The sequence below is a fragment of the Notolepis coatsorum genome, assembly GCF_963971535.1.
Source record: "Notolepis coatsorum genome assembly, chromosome: 11".
In the NCBI taxonomy this organism is placed as follows: Eukaryota; Metazoa; Chordata; class Actinopteri; order Aulopiformes; family Paralepididae; genus Notolepis; species Notolepis coatsorum.
Genome location: NC_140175.1, coordinates 23,754,261 through 23,774,832, shown reverse-complemented (window position 1 = coordinate 23,774,832; position 20,572 = coordinate 23,754,261). Strand labels below are relative to the sequence as shown.

The window sequence follows — 20,572 nt, the reverse complement described above, 5'->3', positions numbered from 1 at the left end:
ATAAAAATATCTCTTCTTGTGTCGCACAACCTCCGTCATTGCTACTGGAGCCGGATGGGGGCTGAGAAGGAGGGAGGATGATCAGAAGAGGTGAATTATGGTTCATGGGTGAAGGCTGGAGGTTCAGCACACAACTGACCTATCTCAAACCCTGCCCTCTTTTCTTGATCCTCCAATCACAACTGTTGCTAGCAGAGGATTAACCCTTTCACCACCACACTACAAAAGGGTTAACACTTTCTCTACCACACTACAGAAGGTTAACCCTTTCACTACCACACTACAAAGGCATGCCAGTCTGTAGTGTGGTAGTGAAAGGGTTAAGAGGGTTTGAGACGGGTCCATTGCCAGTGAGGATGACCAATAGGCAGAAGTGAAAATGGAAGTGACCGGCTGATTCATAAATCCGAGGGGGAGGTCAGGGGTCAGCCGGTGCTTTCAGAGGAGGGGTCAGCCGTTTTGTTCTTTGGCGGCCTGGAGAGGATGCTCTCTGCCTCTTCATACATCTGAGGAAGAGAAAGATACATTCATATCCAGATTTTAACATGTCATATTACCTGCTTCTGGTGTGTGTGTGTATGTGTGAGAGTGTCAGGGTTATTATAGTTTTGTATTTTTTTGTATTTTTTTTTTATCTCCCCCCCCCCCCCCCCCCCCTTTTTCCATACTTTTTTCTCCCAACCCCCAATTTAGTCGTTATGCCAATTCCCTTCCTGGTCGTTGCGCACTTACCCCCTACCGTCAGTCTGGGAGGGTGAAGACTACCACACGCTTCCTCCGACACATGTGGAGACTCTCACTGGGGGAGTGTAACGCGTGGGAGGATCACACTACCTGCCCCCGTTCCCTTCCTTGCTGAGCAGGCGCCCCGACCGACCTGTAGGAGTCGCTGTTTACAACGACCAGGATACATACCCCACCGGCTTCCCACCCGCTAACACTGCCAATCGTGTTAGTATGGACGACCGACCAAGCCGGAGGTACCGGTGACAGCTGGATTCGATCCCAGTGTCTCTGCGGTGGTAGGCAGGCGCTTAGTCCGCTGCGCTACCCAGCCACCAATAGTTTTGTATTTTTAATGATTTAAAAAATCTATTCAGTTTTCAGCATGGGTTTGCTACTTTCAGTTTGTTTCTTTATGTTTAGTATTAGTTTAGCTTTTGTTTTATTTCAGTTTTTTTTGTAATATGGGACACATTTGTTTATTTGTTTATTATATGGATCCCCATTAGTCAATACCCATGGGTGAAATACTATTTTTCCTGGGGTCTGAAGGATGTCGAGGTTTTTTCAATGTATATAATGTATATATTGGGGGAGATGACAGCATCTAAAGGTGCCAGGTCAGAGAGGTAGATGTGGTGGTGGAGGCGGTCAGAGAGAGAGGAAATGTATTTAGCAGCAGACTAAGATAGAGCCCAGGGCTTCGAGGTCGTTCAGCACATAACAACTGATAAGGACTGCGAGCAGGCAGAATGGTCAGAGAGAGAGTTTGACATCAATAGAACGGACGTTTAATGGGGGAAGGGTGAACAGCAGTTGCCATGACAGCGCGTCACATGGCAACAAGAAGAGGGGCGGGGCCTGTCATTGCTATGCCGAGATGATAATGATGATGATGAATATTATAAATGTGAGTTTCCTTCCAGGTGTAAGTTAGATCTAGACACGAAGCTGACGCGAGCGGACGTGGATCAGAGACTTTCATCCCTCTCTCACCCTCGCCGGTGGGGGAGGGGAGATGACACATCATCATTAGCTTCGGCTAACGGGAGAAGGGTTTTGGCTAACGACGAGGCCTCAGCCACCATTGGACTAAACAGCAGAAGAGACGATAGAATAATGAATTTAGTTCCATCAAAGACTTTTCAAGGACAATACGAGATGGGTAATATCTGAGGCTTTTGTTTATGTAATAAACAACGATTCCAAGAAAGGTACTACGCCGTCTAGTGTCGAATTCTTATGTTTACGGATTGCATTAAAGGGGGATGACAAAGATTGTACAGCCAGTATGACGTCGGAGAAATAAACACAACGTAGAAACTACATGAGCCAACGATGAAGAGAGGTGATAAGTGGCTGATTGATCCAAATCAAACAGGTCCGAACACATAACTTATAACATTGGAGTAATAAAAAAAACTATAAAAACATAAGAAACACTTTAGCTTAAGTACATTCTCAATATCTTCAAAATCACAACACAAAAAGGCTCCAACCACAAATACAATACTAACTAAATAAATCAATAACCCAACTGTATTTCATTATTCATAACAGTGTTTTTCAACTTTTTCTTAAAAGTACATTTGTTGCCGATAATCATTATCTTCACAGGTATACAATTCCAGTATGACGCAGCTCTATACATTACGGTTCTCTTAACACAATGTGCGCCATAAACGAGTTAACTCGTTATTGGCCGCCATGCGTTGAGCGCCAGAAACGAGTTAACTCGTTTTTGGGATCGTTATTTCGTTTATTCGCTATATCTATTCATAATTCATAGCTGCAGCGTCTGGTATCCCCTTCAGAGCCTGTCTGAGCTGGCAGACGGTCAACACCGCCCTCTACTGCCAGGCGGAGCTATTGCATCTAATTGAAAATGGGCTGTTGTGCTTTAGGAGGCGATCTGAGACGGGCGGGTGGGGTTTAAATCCTCGGGCGAGCCAGTTCTATACAACGATGGCATTGAACAGTAACTCCGCCCGCCCGTCATTGTGAAACGGTCGGTAGTGTGGTACAGACCTCCACAAGCATTATTTGGAATTGCGATCAGATATTTGGATTATCTCTTTTGCATTACATCAGATACAAGGTAAGAACATTATATATAAATTTGATCGTTGATCTGACATTTATTTCTACCCCGATCACAGCTATCTGTGTGGACCGTGTATGGCTGTTTACCGTTGTGTAGGAGGAGGGGGGGGGGGGGGGGGGGGGTGGCGAGCGCCCCGCTACGACGGTAATTTCATGTATGGACGAGGAGACATAATACTGATAATCTAGCGTTGATTTCAGGATGATTAGATAATCAGCCGAAAAATTACAACGTGATGACTGGATTACAGTAAAATGCCTTTTTCTTGTATTTTTCCTGGAATTACTGAAAAACACCCAAACCATACTCTATTCAAAACGGTATAAAACGGAAATGTACGGATGAAAAAACAATCTGTCTCGGGCATGTTGACTAGAAGCAACTCACTGAGACTCTACGGCGTTATTAGACCCATAGATATAATATAAGATGTATTTTAAGCACTCGCAAATGTCACAGTCTAAAACTATATCCATTGAATAAAGACCTGGTGATGGGGTATCAGCGCCCCCTGCTGCTGGCGGTCAATGTGTTAAGTGCATTTACGACAGTGGTTCTCAAACCTTTTCACACACATACTAGAATTCTTTACAGAGCTTTGAAAATGGACAAATGTATTAGCTAGTCATGAAAGCGCTTATAAAAATACCACACCATGTATTTAGCATTTTCTTTTAATTCTTTTAATTCAAACATTAAACCTGAGGTGCCTCATCTGAATGTGGCTGTGCCATTTTGGATCCTTAATCATAGTTCTTTCTTTCTTTGAAGCAGCATTATAATCTGGAAAAATGTATCTGTGGGGACTGTATATTTTGACTTAATTCGTTTAGAAGTCTTCCAGAAAGCTCATACTGTGAATCCACCCTTACCGGGATGAACGGCACGTCTTGGAAGAGCTCCTGAATGAAGCGCCGTGAAGGCAGACGGAACATGCAGTGACCGAGCAGGTAGGACACCTCCGAGTAAAGACAGATGTCGTCAAACGCGTAGGGGAACTTCTCCTTGATCCTGCCCAGAGAACACACAGTCATCCAGGCAAGTCAGTATTCACCGTTTAGTCAGAAATGTAAGTTAAGATAAGATATTCCTTTATTGATCCCCATGGGGAAATTCAGGCATCATAGCAGCATGGGGGAGGGGGGAGGGGAGGTACAGGTTGTAGAAGATATGATACAGGTTGTAAAATGATTGTACAGTGGAGAAATCTAAATTAAAATAGAATAAAAAATAGGCAGTGTAAACAATATAACAATAGAATTAACTCTGGGCATGCGCATAAGGGCAAGTAGGCAGTGTAAAAAGGTCAAGGTGCAAGATGAGGGTATGTATGCCCTCTCTAATTATATTTGCCCTACAATAAATATAGTTACAATATATACAGTATATAATCTAATGATCTAAAATCGAATCCAATATATATAATCTAAAAATGCTAAATAAAATGCTAAATGTCACCCATTTCAAGAGATCACAAGTTAATCCTGCGCCTCCAGGACAGTTCAATCAATATGTGTGAATGTGCAGCACTCTCTCCTAAAGAGATAAAGGAGAGAGAGAGAGCTCTCGAGTTTGTGGTGTAGAAGTCTGGGACTGCTCCATAAAAAATGAATGGCACGTTGACTGGGCCCATAATATGTTTGTGTGAGCTCTTACACCCAAATGAGGTTTTACATTACGGTACATACAAATAAATAACATGTGGGTATTCTTGAAATGGGTGCCGTTTCCTTTTATGTTATAAATTGTTGGCGAGGGAGTGTCTTCTATGTACTGTATATGCAGTGGTGCAGTGGTCATGGGACGGGGTTTCACGCCGTTCTGTCTGCTTTTTGAGCAGGAGCACGTCGTGCATGCACATGCACGGATGTGCACACAAGAATGTCCACTTGACTCTGCGCCAAGTACCCACCTGGCTACTTTGCATAACAATAGCTCAGGTCATCAGGTGTGTTCAAATACTACAGTTGGACCATTCACACAAATCCTGTGAATGAAACGGATTACATTCCATTCCTAGAGGCAATTAAGCATGGTCTTTATTCGCGAGGGAACATTTATGCGCATGCGCGGGAGCACGTGCACGCGCGCATGCACGTGACGTCATTAAAACACAGTGCAACCCCTTATGAGATCACCACTGCACCACTGTGTATACGTGTGTGATGAGGTAGCCTGTGTCTTACGTGAGCAGGCTGGTCTCATGGCCTTTGATCCCCACAGAGGAGCTGAGGTTGATGACCAGACGGAGCACCTCCTTCCTCAGCAGCACCCTGCCCGTGGGAGCGTCCTCAGGCATGGACTTCACTCCTGCCAGGGCGCAAAGAACCAAAGGAACCACAAACCTAAAACTACACCATTGTTTTTCTCTTTCACCTTTATTTTTATATTAGAGGTTGTGCCGTTTCTTACACCCAACCAGACCAAAGTGGTTGAATGGACCGGCTGAGCGACCGGCCGCACAAGTGACAGGTATTGCCTTCTTAACCCATTCATTGCCAACCACGAGTATAGTCGGGTTAACTCACCGGGTTTTAATCGTTATTTCTTTTATTAGCGATATCCATACATTTTTCATCCATCCAGCCTGACGTTATCATTGGGAATGGGTCTGAGCTCGCAAAGGGCAAATACCGCCGCCTATCGTCTCCCGGATGGTATTGCACATCATTGGATTGGATTGGCTGGGACTGTGCATCAAAAAAATAAGTCCGGTCCAGGTTTTACTTCTCGGGCATGCAGCTGGATACTATTGCATTGAGTCCCCCCCACTGGGAGCATCGTGGATTATGTGTTTTGGACTATAACGTTGGATCAATGGACGCGATCGATATTTGGAATGGCGATCAGGAATTGGATTAATCTTTTTGCATGACATCAGATGTGAGGTAAGGCCTTTATGTTACGAATCTTGGGGTAATCAGATGTTCCTATCACCGCCATCGGAGCGTGTGTGTGTGTGTGTGAGGTTTGCGCCGACCAAAGTACGGAGAAGCGATTTTTCAGACACCGCTTCTCTTCGTGCATAAGGACACATATAATATCGATAATCTAGCGTTTATTTGAAAACTATTCATAGATCAAGCGACAAATGGCACGATTTCTAAGGAAATACATTCAAGCTCGATTTGCTGGGGTTTATTGAGATGAGACAGAACGCTCTAGAAATATATTGATATTCATCACGGTATAAAATGGAAATATGTATGAAAAAATTATCTGTTTCGTGCATGTTGACTGGTAGCAACTCATTGACGATCACTGTGTTATTTAGTGTTATCTATTGCTATTATATTTGATATGTTTTAAGTACTCGCAAATAAGTCCTATTCTCCATTGGATATAGCGTTGGCACGGAAGGGCCATCAGCAGAGGGCGCTGTTGGCCCGGAATGAGTTAAGAGCCCCATGTTCTCACTAGCATTCTTGCGCCTCTCTTCATAATGCTTTATGATTTATAAGTCGACTAATAGGTCAGGAGATATGTTCATTTGAACGATTTGGCCTGATGGTGGCTAGAGGAAAGGTCATGGATAGGTTTCTTCCTCTCTAGGGGTATAAATAGGGGCATAAATGTTCTCAACAAACTGTATGCCCAATCCGGCCATAACTTCAGTTTGACCTGATGGTGGCGCTATAGGAAAAGGTCATGGGGTCACCAAAATCAACATGTTTCTTCCTCATAGGATCATGCATGTGCACAGCAAATTTCATGCTAATCTGGCCATTACCTTTCAAGATATCTCACTTGAGTCGTAGCTGGGACCAAAGTGGTTGACATGACAGAGGAAGTGAGCAATACTGCCATCCGGCGTGGCTCAGGGGTAGAGCGGGGCGTCCAATGATCGAAGGGTTGGTGGTTCGAATCCCGCTCAAGCCCATGTCCATCCCATTGCCGTTGTGTCCTTGGGCAAGACACTTAACCTACTTGCCTCGTATGAATGTGTATGCATGTGAATGAATGTTGGTGGTGGTCGGAGGGGCCGTAGGCGTTGATTATTCGCCACGCTTCCGTGAGTCTGCCTCAGGGCAGCTCTGGCTGCAATTGTAGCTTACCACCACCGGTATGACTGTGTATGAACGAATAATGGACTCTGTGAAGCGCTCTGAGTCAGAGCAACAGTCAGTCAGAGAAGAGCGCTATATAAATCCAATCCATTATTATTATTATTATTATCCCCAGAGCCCCTTGCTAGCTCTCGTTAGTGGGGCTAACTAAAACTACACCATGATGTGTAGTATCCCCGATTTTCTTGTAAATAAATATACAAATTTTAAGATTTAAAGACTATGGTGCCAAATACCTACCCAAAACCATCTCTGTGCTGCGGGTGCTTCCTGCGGAGCATTGGGACACAGCATCGCTGCATCCAGACACCTCTGACAGTTTAGTTTGGACCATGACGTCCAGGTGGTTCTGTGCAGGTGGACTGCACCACTCTGAGAATGAGTTGTCCTCGGTTAAGTCTGAGGAAGGGAATTATGAAACACACACACACACAACTTATTAACAGTGATTGGGCAAATGACTATACCAGCTAGAGTGCCCACTGAACACAAAAATAGAGCTGAGCGGTCAGGTGGCATAGCGGAGATTGTGCTCGTCACCAATGCAAGAGGCTGCGGTCTCGACTCCCAGAGTGTCAGCATTGCCTTGGCTCGGGCTGATCGCTATACTAACTCGTTTGGCTGAGTTAGGGGGAGGGGAGCCGTGGGTGGGTCCTGGGCGTTGTGGACAGCGACCCCTACAGTTCGGTCGGGGCGCCTGCACAGCGAGGGTAGGATCTGGAGAGAGGTAGTGCGACCTTCCACACGTTACACTCTCCCAGTGAGAATCTGCGCTGCCAGGCTGGCTGCCGGCTGGCTGCCGGCTGGCTGCACATGCGTCGGAGGAAAGCATGTGACAGTCTCCGGCCTCTCGGACCAACAGTAGGGGGGGTGCGCAACAACCAGGAAGGGGGTTGGGAATTGGCATAACGACTAACAGTGGGATGGGAGAAAAATCGGAAAAAAGGAGGGGGGAAAAGATAAAAAATTAAAATTAAAAAGAGCTGAATATAGACCTCAATATTTCCTGTGTTGCGCTGTAATGCCATTTGGGCCCACCTGGGTGGCTGCTATGAGAGCTGACTCCCAGCACAGAGAGTCCAGCGCAGTAGAGGCAGTTGTCGTCGCTGTGCTCCTGTAGGCCCGTCTCCTCTGAGCCCAGCGTCTGCTGCTGCTCTGCCCGGCTCATCAGCTCTGTGATGCTGAGCTGGGTGCGCAGCCCGGTTGGACGACAGCCCTCGCTGGGGCCTGAATGCAGGACAAACACAGGGTGGACAACACTTCATTAACTGAGGTACAAGTCGCCGAGTAGATAATATGAAACCAAATCTTGGTATTTAATAATAATAATAATTCATTTTATTTATATAGCGCTTCGCAGTGACCCGAAGTCGCTGACAGTAGTTATGGGAACATAGTAAAAACAAAGAAACAAAAAAAAAAGGAACATGAGACCATGGGGCAAACAGGGGAAAGCAGCATGAGATAACACAAAAAAAGACAGAGCAACAGGAACAGACATCAATCGGGTTGGAGGGGGGTTATGGGTGGGGGGGGGGGCTTGAAGGCTAGGGAGAACAGGTGGGTTTTGAGGCGAGATTTGAAGGTGGAGAGTGTAGGGGAGTCTCTGATGGACTGAGGGAGGGAGTTCCAGAGTCGGGGTGCAGTGCGAGAGAAGGCCCGATCACCAACGTTTTTGAGTTTGGATGTCGGGACAGTGAGGGAGGCAGTGGAGGAAGACCGGAGGGAACGGGTGGGGCGGTAGGGAAGAAGGAGATCAGTCAGGTTGACCCCGTCCCGGTTTTCAGCGTTCTCACCATCAGAGTCTCCAGAGAAGAATTTTTCAGATCTGTCCTCAGAGGGTGGGCTGGTCCTCTTCTGGAAGTATGGCGTCTCTTTGATCTAGGAAGACCAAATGCCATAAGCAATCACAATATTTTCAGATACTTAGATACAGTGTTGTAGTACTCGAGTCTGAGTCCTGGACTGATTTTCAGGAATCGTGGACTCAACTTGGACTTGAGCACTGATGACTCGGACTCGGACTCGAGCATTGATTGCATTCGAACTCGGAAGGTGCAGACGAGGACTTGGTAATGAATGCATGGTTGATTTTCGGTATATACAAAAAATATATTTAATCACAAATGTACATATTCAAAGTAAGCTCACACATAAAATCCAAAATCAGTGACCGAAAAAAGGAATAGGCTGAAGCACATGCTTATTTTTGTCTATCCTTTACAATTCTTAAAAACTAAATATATTTTAATATAAAAAAATAATTTAAATATGCTGCAAGGTATAATTTTTTGAAAAAACAAATGTTTGATGTTTTACCCAGAGCCCCTTGCTAGCTCTCGTAAGAGAGCAAAATATTGTGATTAATATTTCCAGACACTTAAGACATCTCTTTTTTTTATCAAATTTTTTTTCTTCCATTAAATCTTTTTCATTTTAACAAAACACGACACAATACAGTAACACAATAATACACAAGACATCACAGGAATGTACTTCAACAATAATAATTACAATAACGACAAGACAATTAGAAACAATACAAATAATAAATACAGAATATAATTATATTATTACAGACACCACAAAAGAAGACATTTAAGACATTTCCTCCCCATAGGACCCCTCAGGACCAACACCCAGATCGCGCTTCGCTCAGAGACCAATTGATCATTGTAAGTTTCTCAGGTTGTTTCCACCTCATGGCTATCAGTTTCTTGGCTGCTGTAACGCCCGACCAGAATGATTCTTTTTTGCTGTATGGAGGCCGGCAGTAGTGATATATAATTTAGGAGTAGTGTTGCTGCTGCAAGTGGAATCGTCAGGTTGCATATGTTTGAAAGTTTAGTTGTTATAGATTTACACTTAAGATATCTCTATGGTGAATAATAATGGTGAGTTGGACCAGGAGCTTATTTTTACCGTGATCTATGGGAAGACGTAACACTAAACTAAAGCGAGGATCGCGCCACCCTCACCTGAAACATGTTGTTGATGTCGACGGGCAGCGCTACACCTACGTAGTCGTCAGAGCTGCCGTAGCCGCTGGACACCATGGATCGCACCGAGGAGGAGCGCTGCAGCGTGCTCTGGTTGATGGGGCTCAGTAGGTCCTCCTTGTCCAGGGAGGCGAAGCTCAGAGCCTTCAGGAACCTGAGGACAGAGACACACAGTGAGACAGCCTGGCAGCGGGTGAATGAGGAGAAGGACACACAGTGAGACAGCCTGGCAGCGGGGGAATGAGGAGAGGGACACACAGTGAGACAGCCTGGCAGCGGGTGAATGAGGAGAAGGACACACAGTGAGACAGCCTGGCAGCGGGGGAACGAGGATAGGGACACACAGTGAGACAGCCTGGCAGCGGGGGAACGAGGAGAGGGACACACAGTGAGACAGCCTGGCAGCGGGGGCGGGGGAACGAGGAGAGGGACGGGCGAATACCTTTCTCTTCCACCAGCTAGCGACATTCACTTGAGTGCTGGGCCTTGTACCATGTCTTCTACTACCTGTACCTCCCCTCCCCCCTCCCCCATGCTGCTATGATGCCTGAATTTTAACAAGGGGATCAATAAAGGAATATCTTATCTTAATCGCTGAAGCTGTGCGTGTGCGGGTGCGTGTGTGTGTGTGTGTGTGTGTGTGCATGTGCGGGTGCGTGCGTGTGTGTGTGTGCACATGCAGGCACGCGTTACTTCGGTGTGGTGAGTCTGGAGTCCAGGCTGCCGGTCTTCATGGTGATGGTGTCGGTGAAGAGGATGTCTTTGGCGGGGGAGGCCAGGGCCTCGCTGTGGGACAAAGACGGGTGGATGCGCTGCTGCTGCAGCCTCTTCAGGGTGGCGTAGCCCAGGGCGTCGCAAGGACTCCCGTACGCATCCCGGGAGCCGGCGTACTTCAGCGTGGCGTAGCCCAGCGCGTCCCTGGAGTTGGAGTACATGAGGCCGCAGTCCGTCAGGCTACTCAGCGCCGACACCGAGGGCGACTTGAGGGACTGACCGCGGCGGGGCAGGGTGTGGGAGGAGCCGGGGGGCGCCAGAGAGGCGGGGCTGGACTTGGACGCGGAGAGGTGCGTCGTGGTGGACCGGTCCCGGGGGGTGAGCGAGTGCATGTTCTGGATGGTCTGGGCGCTGATCACAGTGTTGAGGCTGTCGCAGTCCGTGTCTATGGCGGAGGGCAGGGTCTCCCTGGAGGGGCTGGAACTCATGGAGCTGATGCCGCTGGTGGTGGTGTCCGTGTTGAAGCTCTGGCTGCGGCTCTTGAACTGGGCCCCTCCTCCGCCTCCCGAGGGGGGCCCGTCTCCGGCCAGCCGCTCCCGGCTACTCTGCTCCCGGTGGTTCTCCTCCGCCGGCCCTCCCACCCCGACGGACCGCTGCAGCCGGCCCTCCTCCTCCTCCACCTCCTCCTCCCCGATGCTCGGGGTGCTGCCCCGGTTCTCTGTGGCCTTATTGCCCACGAAGGAGGTCTCCAGGCTAACCGAGGGGCTTCTAGGCAGGTTCCCGTCGTCGTAAACGGGGAAGACGTCCGCCGCTCCTCCGAAGGAGTAGCCGGTGGGTTCCGTGATAGTGCGCTTGCGACCCGCTTTTCCGTCCGACCATCCGGCCTGGCCGCCCCGGGTGCTGCCGCCCTTGGGGTCGCCGCCGCCGCCGCGCAGCTTCTTCCCGGAGAGAGACAGCGAGTGCAGGAGGCGGTTGCGGAAGCGGCTGGAGGCCAGCAGGGTGAAGGGACTGCTGCGGTCCTTCAGCAGCTTGGGACGCGGGTACAGGGACGAGTCCTCGGAGAGGTCGCCGCCTTCCAGCCGCTCGTCGTCCAGGATGTACAGACCTACACACACGATCGAGTTCAAGTTCTGTTTTATTTGTCACATAAGGTACGTGTACCCCTGAGATTGTGCTTCATACAGTAAAAAAAAAAGTTAAAAGAATAAAGACACAAACACTATACAAAATATTAGGGATGTCCGATATTATCGGCCTACCGATATTATCGGCCGATATTGGCATTAAAATGTGATATCGGGAAATATCGGTATTGGTTTTCAAAAATATATATAACATATATATAAATGTAAAAAATAAAAAATAATTTATATATTTAATATATATATATATATATATATATATATATATATATATATATATATATATATATATATATATATATATATATATATATATATATATATATATATATTTAAATATATAAATTATTTTTTATTTTTTACATTTCTATAACCTTTATTTACCCAGGCAAGCAAGTAAGAACAAATTCTGATTTTATTTATTGTCAAAAGTATGCATAATGTTGTGTTAATTCCACAATGTTAATTACCTGAAATTATTCAGTTTTTTTGGGGGGGGGAACCCTGCATATATCGGTATCGGTTGATATCGGTATCGGAAATTAAGAGTTGGACAATATCGGTATATCGGTATCGGTAAAAAAGCCAATATCGAGCATCCCTACAAAATATACAATAGACCAACGAAAGTACAAAATGCAAAAATCAGCGGTTCAAAAATCAGCGGTTCATCATTATAGTGACACGTAAAGGGAACACATCCACGACTAACACAATAAAGAAAATCGTTATGCTGACAAAACAGGTGGACGGCGTGGGCTTACTGGGCTGTACGGGGTCACCGTCACTGTTGTGCCGGGAGCCGACGGACTCCGAGGTGAGGCTGAGGGTGCTGGCAGTGGGCACGGCAGACAGCAGGTGGAGGGGGGGGTCGGGCTGCGGGTCCTCCACCTCCTCGGGCACCACGGGCCACAGGGTGCGCCGGCTGTGCCTCACGGCGTCCCAGCCCTGGTGCGTCAGCGCGTCGCAGCCCTGCCGGGTCTTACTGATCAGACCCAGGACGTACAGGCACGTCCTGCACAGAGAGGCGGTAGAGAGATAATAATAATAATAATTCATTTGATTTATATAGCACTTTTCAAGAACCCAAAGACAATAAGCAAAACAAAGAACAGAGAAACATAGAACCAGAGGGAAACAGGCAACAGTATGAATACACAAGACATAAAACCACGAGTAACAAGCAGCAAATACAAAAGCCAGTAGGGGAACAATCAGGGAAGTAAGGAAACCGAGGGGGGGAGGGTGGGAGGGGCAGGAGACGGAGAGAAAGTAGGGAAGGGGAAAGGTAGGTGGTAGGTTGGAGTTAGGGCTGGGCGATTAATCGATATTATCGATTAATTCGAATTAATGATTTTTTTTTTTTATTAATGCATTTTGTTTTTAAGAGTCACCTTTTATTTTACAAAAAGTGATGTTTGGTGAAAGTTAGATTTGCACTTTATTAATCCCAATAGGGAAATTTATTCTTGTTTGATGATCAATAGGCACCTTTTATTTGTTTTAAGTTTGGTGAAAAAGCAAGTTATTGCACTATTAATCCCAATAGGGACATTCATCTTTGTTTGATCAAGAGTAACCTTTTATATATATATATATATATATATATATATATATATATATATATATATATATATATATATATATATATATATATATATATATATATATATATATATATATATATATAATTTCTTTTTTTAAGTGAAGATTGGTGAAAGTTAGGTTTGCACTTCAATCCCAATAGGGACATTCATCTTGGTTTGATAATTTTTTTGTGTCAAATAAAAACAAAGGTTATTTGAATAATTTCCTTGGCGTTTCTAGTTTTCAAGAGAAAAGAATAGATTAAAATCGTAATTCAAAAAAAGAAAAAAAAAAACAGGGATTTTATTTTTAGGCCATATCGCCCAGCCCTAGTTGGAGGGTGGTGATCGGGGGCAGGGGGGTATTACAAGGAACATAGGGGCTTCAGGTTGCATCTCGTTTTGTCAGGAAAAACGGAGGTGGGTTTCAGACTGAAAACAGGTTCCTACCCCCTGATGGAGAGGACTTCACAGTGTTGGGCCAAAGCCACGATGTCAGGGATCACCCCCTCCTCCTGCAGCAGGTTGAGGCCCCAGTTTGACGTGCCTATGTTACCCTGGGGGACAAGACCATTCAGAAACAACAGTATTATTATTATAATTATTATAAACAAGTGTTTGTTCCAGATATCAGATGGCAACACATTACAGTCTACGAATAGCTTGAATCTCACACATTGTATGGGTTTCACTATTAAACCTATATTGATCATGAAGATCAGTCTTCTACGTCATAATTGATGAGTCTGGTTCCACCACACAGCACAGTCGGGGCCATTTTCATAGGGAGCCCAGATTGAGTGGACATTAACACTTTGAGTGCCAGGGACGCGATTTGTCGTTAGTTCATGCCGCCAGTTGAGTGCCACCAACGTCATATAGCGTTTGTTTGTCGTATTTTTTTTTCCCGTACCCAACGCTGAATCAATAAACGCGATCGATATTTGGAATGGCGATCAGGAATTAGAATAATCATTTTGGATAACAACTGATCTGAGGTAAGCAATTTATTTTACCAGTCTTGGGGTAATCGGATCTATTTTGACCTATATATCAGCGTGTGCCCCATGTGTGTGTGTGTGTGTCTGTGTGTGCGCGCTGATCAGGAAATGAGAGAATATATTTTTCAGATTGCTTCTCTAGCGTGCATAAGTACACATATACTATCGATAATCTAGCGTTTATTTGAAAACGATTCATAAATAGGCCGAAAAATGACAATGTTTTTTGTGTATGCCAGAATATTCCAGTAAAGGGCGATTATCACGGAATCTATATATTTTCCTGAAAAACAAGGGCTTTTCAAAATGCTATAAAAACGGAAATGAACCGATTAAAAAACAATCCGTCTCGACAATGTTGACTGCAAACAAGTCATTGATAAACGACGGGCAGATTAGACACATAGCCATAATTTAAGACAGAGATTATGCGTTTAGAGTGCTATCATTGAAGTGGGTGGTGGCATCCAACGATAAATAGTGCACGCCACGCTGGCAATCAAAGTGTTAAACATGACTACTAACCAGAGCCCAGAGTGCTGCCTTCAGCTGCTTGATGCCCTCCCATTTGTCCAGCGTTGGAGAGCGAACAGTGTAGCTCAGATCAGGAACCACATTCTGAGATAGGTGAAAGATGGGGGGGTTATACTGTACACAGCACACACACAAATACTAAAACGTGCTTGTACTTGCTACTGCGGCTAATGTGCAAAAGATGAAAATGAACTTACCTGGGCTTCCAGTAGATGGCAGCCTGTCTTGTCGTGGACTAGCTGTCCATACAAGTGCACAGGAAGATAAACATTTGGCCTCTGTAACCTGCCATACCACACAGAGGCAACAAGTTCCAGGTTAATATAACTCAGTAGCTATCAGTCTGTGTTGTTGTCCTGACATTGCATTAGGACTGGGTTGAACCTACCAGCAGAGCTTTCAACACCTTGAAGGCACTGTGAACCAAACGTAAGCCTAGAAGATACTTCTCAGAAGAGTAAACAAAGTGCAGGGCCTGCCATTGCAAACAACAACAACAACAACAACAACAACAACAACAACAACAACAACAACAACAACAACAACAACAACAACAACAACAACAACAGTAACTGGGTAGAATTGTAGCTTCAGGTAGTATTCCAGGGACCGATTCAGTTATGAAACTATTCCATAGACTTTTCTCCCCAAACGATATAGTGCACCTGGTCCTGATTAGTCAAATCTAATCGCAGTAACTAGAATTTCTTTCAAAATTTAGTTATAAGTGAAATTGAACTTCTCAATTATCTGCTTTATCTTGTGACAAAGTTTCAGAGTTCCACCTTGCTCTGTTTTAGAGAAAAAGGGGTATACAGAATTGCAGTAACTACAAAATCACTCAAAGAACTTTAAAGCCATTTTTCTCAGTTTCACCGTTTGCATAGTTACTGCGGTTAGCTTCTGCAGGGCAGTATTGCCCCTATCTCAAACCCGCCCTCTTTTCTCGATCCTCCAATCACAACTGTTGCTTTCCAGTTGTGATTGGAGGATCAAGAAAAGGGGGCGGGTCTGAGGTGAACAAACAGAAGGTGAACTGACCTCTGGTTGCTCCGGCGTACATAGTTGTCCCCGTCGACGGGCTTGCGGTACGTGGTGAGAGCCTCGTTCAGTTGCTCCTCGATCATGTCCACGTACTTCAGGTTATACTCCTGTACAGGGGAGATGTGGTAGATTAACGACAACAAGGAGGAACCATGTGGAAAGGGTTTGGGTCAGCGGAGGAAGACCAGCGTACCAGGCAGCCACGTTTGTTCTGGTTACCTTCTGCCATTTCTCCAGCTGTTTGGTGACATAGCCCCTCTCGTTGAGGTAGGTGAAGCCCTTCGGGATGGACAGAAACCTGGCAACAAAGATACTGTGGTGAGGGGACCTCTTGAACACACGGAAACACATGTATCATTATTTATTAGTAGTATAGTCCCCCTATAGGTCCCCCAAGTTTGCTTAGAACAGGGTAAATATCAAAGTCATGTTTATTGTCATTTTCCCATGGGACATAGAACACGAAATACAGTACTCAGGTCTCGGTTATAGCCATTAAATACTAAATAACTGAAATAAATAGTCAAATAAATACTGATCCTCATGATAAACATGCAAACTGATTCAATAAAAACGAATCATTCAATAATAAAAACGAATTAATTCAATAGAAAACGAATCCATTCAATAAACACCTATAGTCTAATTCAATAAAACTGATTTAGTTCAATAAAACTAATTTAATTCACTGATTAAAGAGAGAACTGTCAAAGGTGGCATAAAGTGCTACGGTACAGTGTGCAGAGGCACGGCACCTGCATTTTGCTATGATACCCCTAGCTCATGTCTATGTTTATGTTATGTCTATTATGCCTTACTCTTGTTTTTATATTTAATACTGTGTTTAGGACTGTGTTTTTTATGATCTAGGACTGTGTGACGGCTAGCACCTAGGGCTGCATTTTAAATTTCGTTGTAACACTGTAACAATGACAATAAAGATCATTCTATTCTATTCATGGAATTAATTCCAACAGTCCATAAAGCTTGAGATTCCTCCCCTCTGTTGCAGAGTTTAAAACCTTGATCTCCAACCTTTGTCAATCAAGCTGTACATGTTTTAATTGATTTGTTATCCTTGATTTTTGCTTGATTTTATGTGGGTTTTTTTTGTGCTTATTTCTGTATGTACACTCGACGTGACTGTAAATGAGGGAAACCTCAGTTGCCTTTTCGAGTTTAAATAAAGGTTTGAAATTAAAATTAGACAAACGTTACAACATGATATGTTATTAACCTCAGGGTTTGTCTCTTAAAAGAACACGCCAACATTTTGGGAAATTAGCTTATCGTCTTCTCCAGAGAGAGACGTTAGCCTAGCTTAGCACAATGAATGGAAGCGGACAGTGCCGGTTAGCCTAGGCATTGTCCAACTAACACCTCTCCCGAAGGCTAACCGGCCATGTCCGCTTCCATTCATTGTGCTAAGCTAGGCTAACATGCAGCCAGATAGCTTTCTACTGAACGCACAGAAGACGGTAAGCTAATTTCCCAAAATGTTGGCGTGTTCCTTTAAGTGTAACCCATTCCAGGTCAATCTTTCCGTGGTTTCAGGTCATCGTGGTCAAAAGCCTGCAGGGGGTCATTCATGTGATTATCATCTGTTTTGGAACGTCGGCTCGTTTGTTCAGCCCATCTTTTCTTTAAGCACAAGAGAGAGAGAGACCATCCAGGCTGCCGGCCACACACAATAAAGGGATACCTCGTCTAAACGCTTCTTGCTAAATGATTCCTCCGATGAAACTCAACGGTGATGGCCAAGTGACCATAGCTATGTCTCTTACCTTAGCAGCAGCAGGACACCCTTGTCCCCGAGGTGTGTGAGAGCAGGTTTCATCTGGATCAGAGCGTGGAGGTTGGTCTGAAGAATCACAACAAGTAGAGAAATGACAATTAACTTCAATGACGTCATTTTGACTCACCATGGTGACGTGTTGGTGTCTCTCATGACGCAATCAGTTCCTGGCACTGTGATTACATGTGTGTTACCAAGGCAACATGCTGTGCGCTAAGACAGGGGCTTTATATTGACATTTAGAATAGCCGGCATGGGTGAGCTAATTATAATTGTTAGACTAGAAGTCTTTATTTGTCATGCAGTTTTAACACACACGCGCGAGATGGGCGACCCACAGGAACACACACACACATGCACTGAGTCGCCGATGAAATGTCTCTCTGCACTTTTCCCATCTGGGAGATCAGTTGTTAGTATAGAGGGGAGCACAAAATCTTATTTTTCTTGTACTTTAACATGCGCTAGGAATTCATTTGTGGCATGAAAGAAAAGACACCTATCCAATCACATATAATTCTTTGACGACCATTTTCGCCTATAAGCCATTTGTTTATTTCTCAATGTGCCTCTTTCAGACCCAGTGGAGAGCTTGCTTGCATACATTCGATGGGTCTAACGCGTCAGGCTAGGAGGCCCAAGAGCCCTTCCAGGGGTCCCCAGAAGAACAGGGCCAACAGCACAATGAGAGAACATATAAAATCAACTATTCATAGGTTTCACTTTCTCCTCTGTTATCATGGAACAATAAAATAATTACTTCTTAGATGGGGACCCTGAGACAAAATCTTTGGGGGGTTCCAAAGCATAATTTATATCAGTTTGGGGTAGGGATGTCCGATATTATCGGCCTACCGATATTATCGGCCGATATCGGCATTAAAATGTGATATCGGAAAATATCGGTATCGGTTTAAAAAAAAAAGAAAATTACATTTCTATAACCTTTATTTACCCAGGCAAGCAAGTACCGATAAGAACAAATTCTGATTTTATTTATTGTCAAAATAATGTTAATTACCTGAAATTATTCCATTTTTTTGGGGGGGAAACCCTGCATATATCGGTATCGGTTGATATCGGTATCGGAAATTAAGAGTTGGACAATATCGGTATATCGGTATCGGTAAAAAAGCCAATATCGAGCATCCCTAGTTTGGGGGGGTCCAAAGCATCATTTGTATCAGTTTGGGGGGTTCCAAAGCATCATTTACATCAGTTTGGGGGGGGTCTTTGTTGTTGAGAACCACTGACAACAGGGTTCTGTGACCCGTTCCCTGACCTTGTCCTCACAGGCCTCGTCCAGAATGTCCAGAGCCTCCATGGAAATGGTCTTGTTGCGGTCATGGAGCTGAGTGACCAGGAGCTCGATGCCCCAGTTACTGAAGAACTCCACGTTGGCGCGCAGCAGGACCCGCAGGTGCTTAGTGGCATACAGCCTGCAGTTCTGGGTTAAACCAGCAGAGGGCAGCAGCAGGTGATCAGAAACAGGCATGGAATTGAAATGACAAATTGAAATGACTATATTATTAAATACATATATGTGTATATATATAAATATGTATAATTGTGTGTAAGTGCATATATATATATACTTTTCCAAAGGCAATTCTATGTGAAGATCATATTGTTAATGTGATATTGCTATAATTGTTTTAGCAGTGCTCTCCTCACATCAGTGGCAGAAGTGAGGATCTTCGACAGAATGACACGGGCCAGCCCGTCTCGGCTGTAGTCCAGCGTGGACACAGTGAGCTTCAGCAGATGGTCCTGAGTCTTCAGAGTAGACAGGTTCAACAGGCTGGGAGAGCAGAGAGCAATCAGTATAAAATAGACGGAATACGAGCAAATGCATAAAGTGTCTAAATGCTCAAATAAAGAAATTAAAGCTTTACCCTTCTCTACCAAATGAACCTTGCGAAACGGAACCGGAGGACGAAGCCCTATAGACCACTGCACTTTCCGCGTTACATTGAGCTCATGGGAGAGAGAGCGGGGGGAGAAAATGAATGAATGTGGATGAGAGCCTTGACATTAAGTGGTTGTAGCTACAGCTGTGGGGGTGCTGGAGACATGATCCAATAGACAGATTGCCCACGGAGTCTCTGGATTGTCCAGAGATCTAGGTTTATCAATCTGCGCATGCAGAGTTTGGGAGTAGGTGCGGAAAAGTGACTATAGCTCGGCCGAGAAAGTGCCGACCGACTTGGAATTGGTCTCTCCGTGTTCAGGAGACTTATAAAAGTCTATTGGATCATGTCTCCCGCACCCCCACAGCCGTAGCTACAACCACTTAATGTCAAGGCTCTCATCCACATTCATTCATTTTCTCCCCCCGCTCTCTCTCCCATGATTTCAGAATACCGGAAGTGTTGCGGTGGTCTATAGTCAGAGAGTAGTGACCTTGTTGTGATTAGACCTGAGCTTGTGATTAAAAATCACCGGTTTGAATCCTGAAACTGTGGGAAAATATCTGAATTAGAAGCCTCTCCCCCTGAACAACTACCATCCCTGCCAAGTACCCAGAACTGAGGTGCTGCTCATTGTCTGGCAGTACAAGACCAGTGTTTCCCACACATTTTTTCTTTTTTTTTACATTTATTTTTGGTGGCCCACCTACAATATCAAGCAGGCCCACCAGCACAAATAGATTACCCAAACTGATACCATATCACATTAACAATGTCTTGTCTTCCTTGTAGACAGTCATTCCACAGCAATGAAAAGAAACCTAGCCTTATGCATTTGGGATTTTTGTAGCTTTCTTCCTGTTGTACCGAACTCGTACCGAACCGTGACCCCAAAACCGAGGTATGTACCAAACTGTGTTACACGGCCTAGTAAATATATAAGTCACAAGACC

At 44.9% G+C, this 20,572-nt stretch overlaps 1 protein-coding gene across 1 annotated transcript in view; it reads right to left on the bottom strand.

Moving 5' to 3' along the window:
- Positions 1 to 370: 370 nt before the first annotated feature.
- Positions 371 to 20,572, bottom strand: part of rictorb (RPTOR independent companion of MTOR, complex 2b) — a gene marked incomplete at its 5' end in the record, with an annotated part of 50,221 nt that continues 30,019 nt past the window's right edge. Inside the window, 17 exons of the mRNA XM_084323996.1 lie at positions 371 to 506; positions 3,700 to 3,838; positions 5,014 to 5,137; positions 7,135 to 7,293; positions 7,933 to 8,121; positions 8,691 to 8,775; positions 9,873 to 10,047; positions 10,587 to 11,712; positions 12,514 to 12,764; positions 13,786 to 13,892; positions 14,862 to 14,954; positions 15,068 to 15,155; positions 15,912 to 16,021; positions 16,134 to 16,212; positions 17,699 to 17,775; positions 18,992 to 19,156; positions 19,384 to 19,510. Of these exons, the coding sequence (XP_084180122.1) occupies positions 426 to 506; positions 3,700 to 3,838; positions 5,014 to 5,137; positions 7,135 to 7,293; positions 7,933 to 8,121; positions 8,691 to 8,775; positions 9,873 to 10,047; positions 10,587 to 11,712; positions 12,514 to 12,764; positions 13,786 to 13,892; positions 14,862 to 14,954; positions 15,068 to 15,155; positions 15,912 to 16,021; positions 16,134 to 16,212; positions 17,699 to 17,775; positions 18,992 to 19,156; positions 19,384 to 19,510 (3,175 nt within the window). The 3' untranslated portion in view covers positions 371 to 425. The remainder of the gene's footprint in view (positions 507 to 3,699; positions 3,839 to 5,013; positions 5,138 to 7,134; positions 7,294 to 7,932; positions 8,122 to 8,690; positions 8,776 to 9,872; positions 10,048 to 10,586; positions 11,713 to 12,513; positions 12,765 to 13,785; positions 13,893 to 14,861; positions 14,955 to 15,067; positions 15,156 to 15,911; positions 16,022 to 16,133; positions 16,213 to 17,698; positions 17,776 to 18,991; positions 19,157 to 19,383; positions 19,511 to 20,572) is intronic.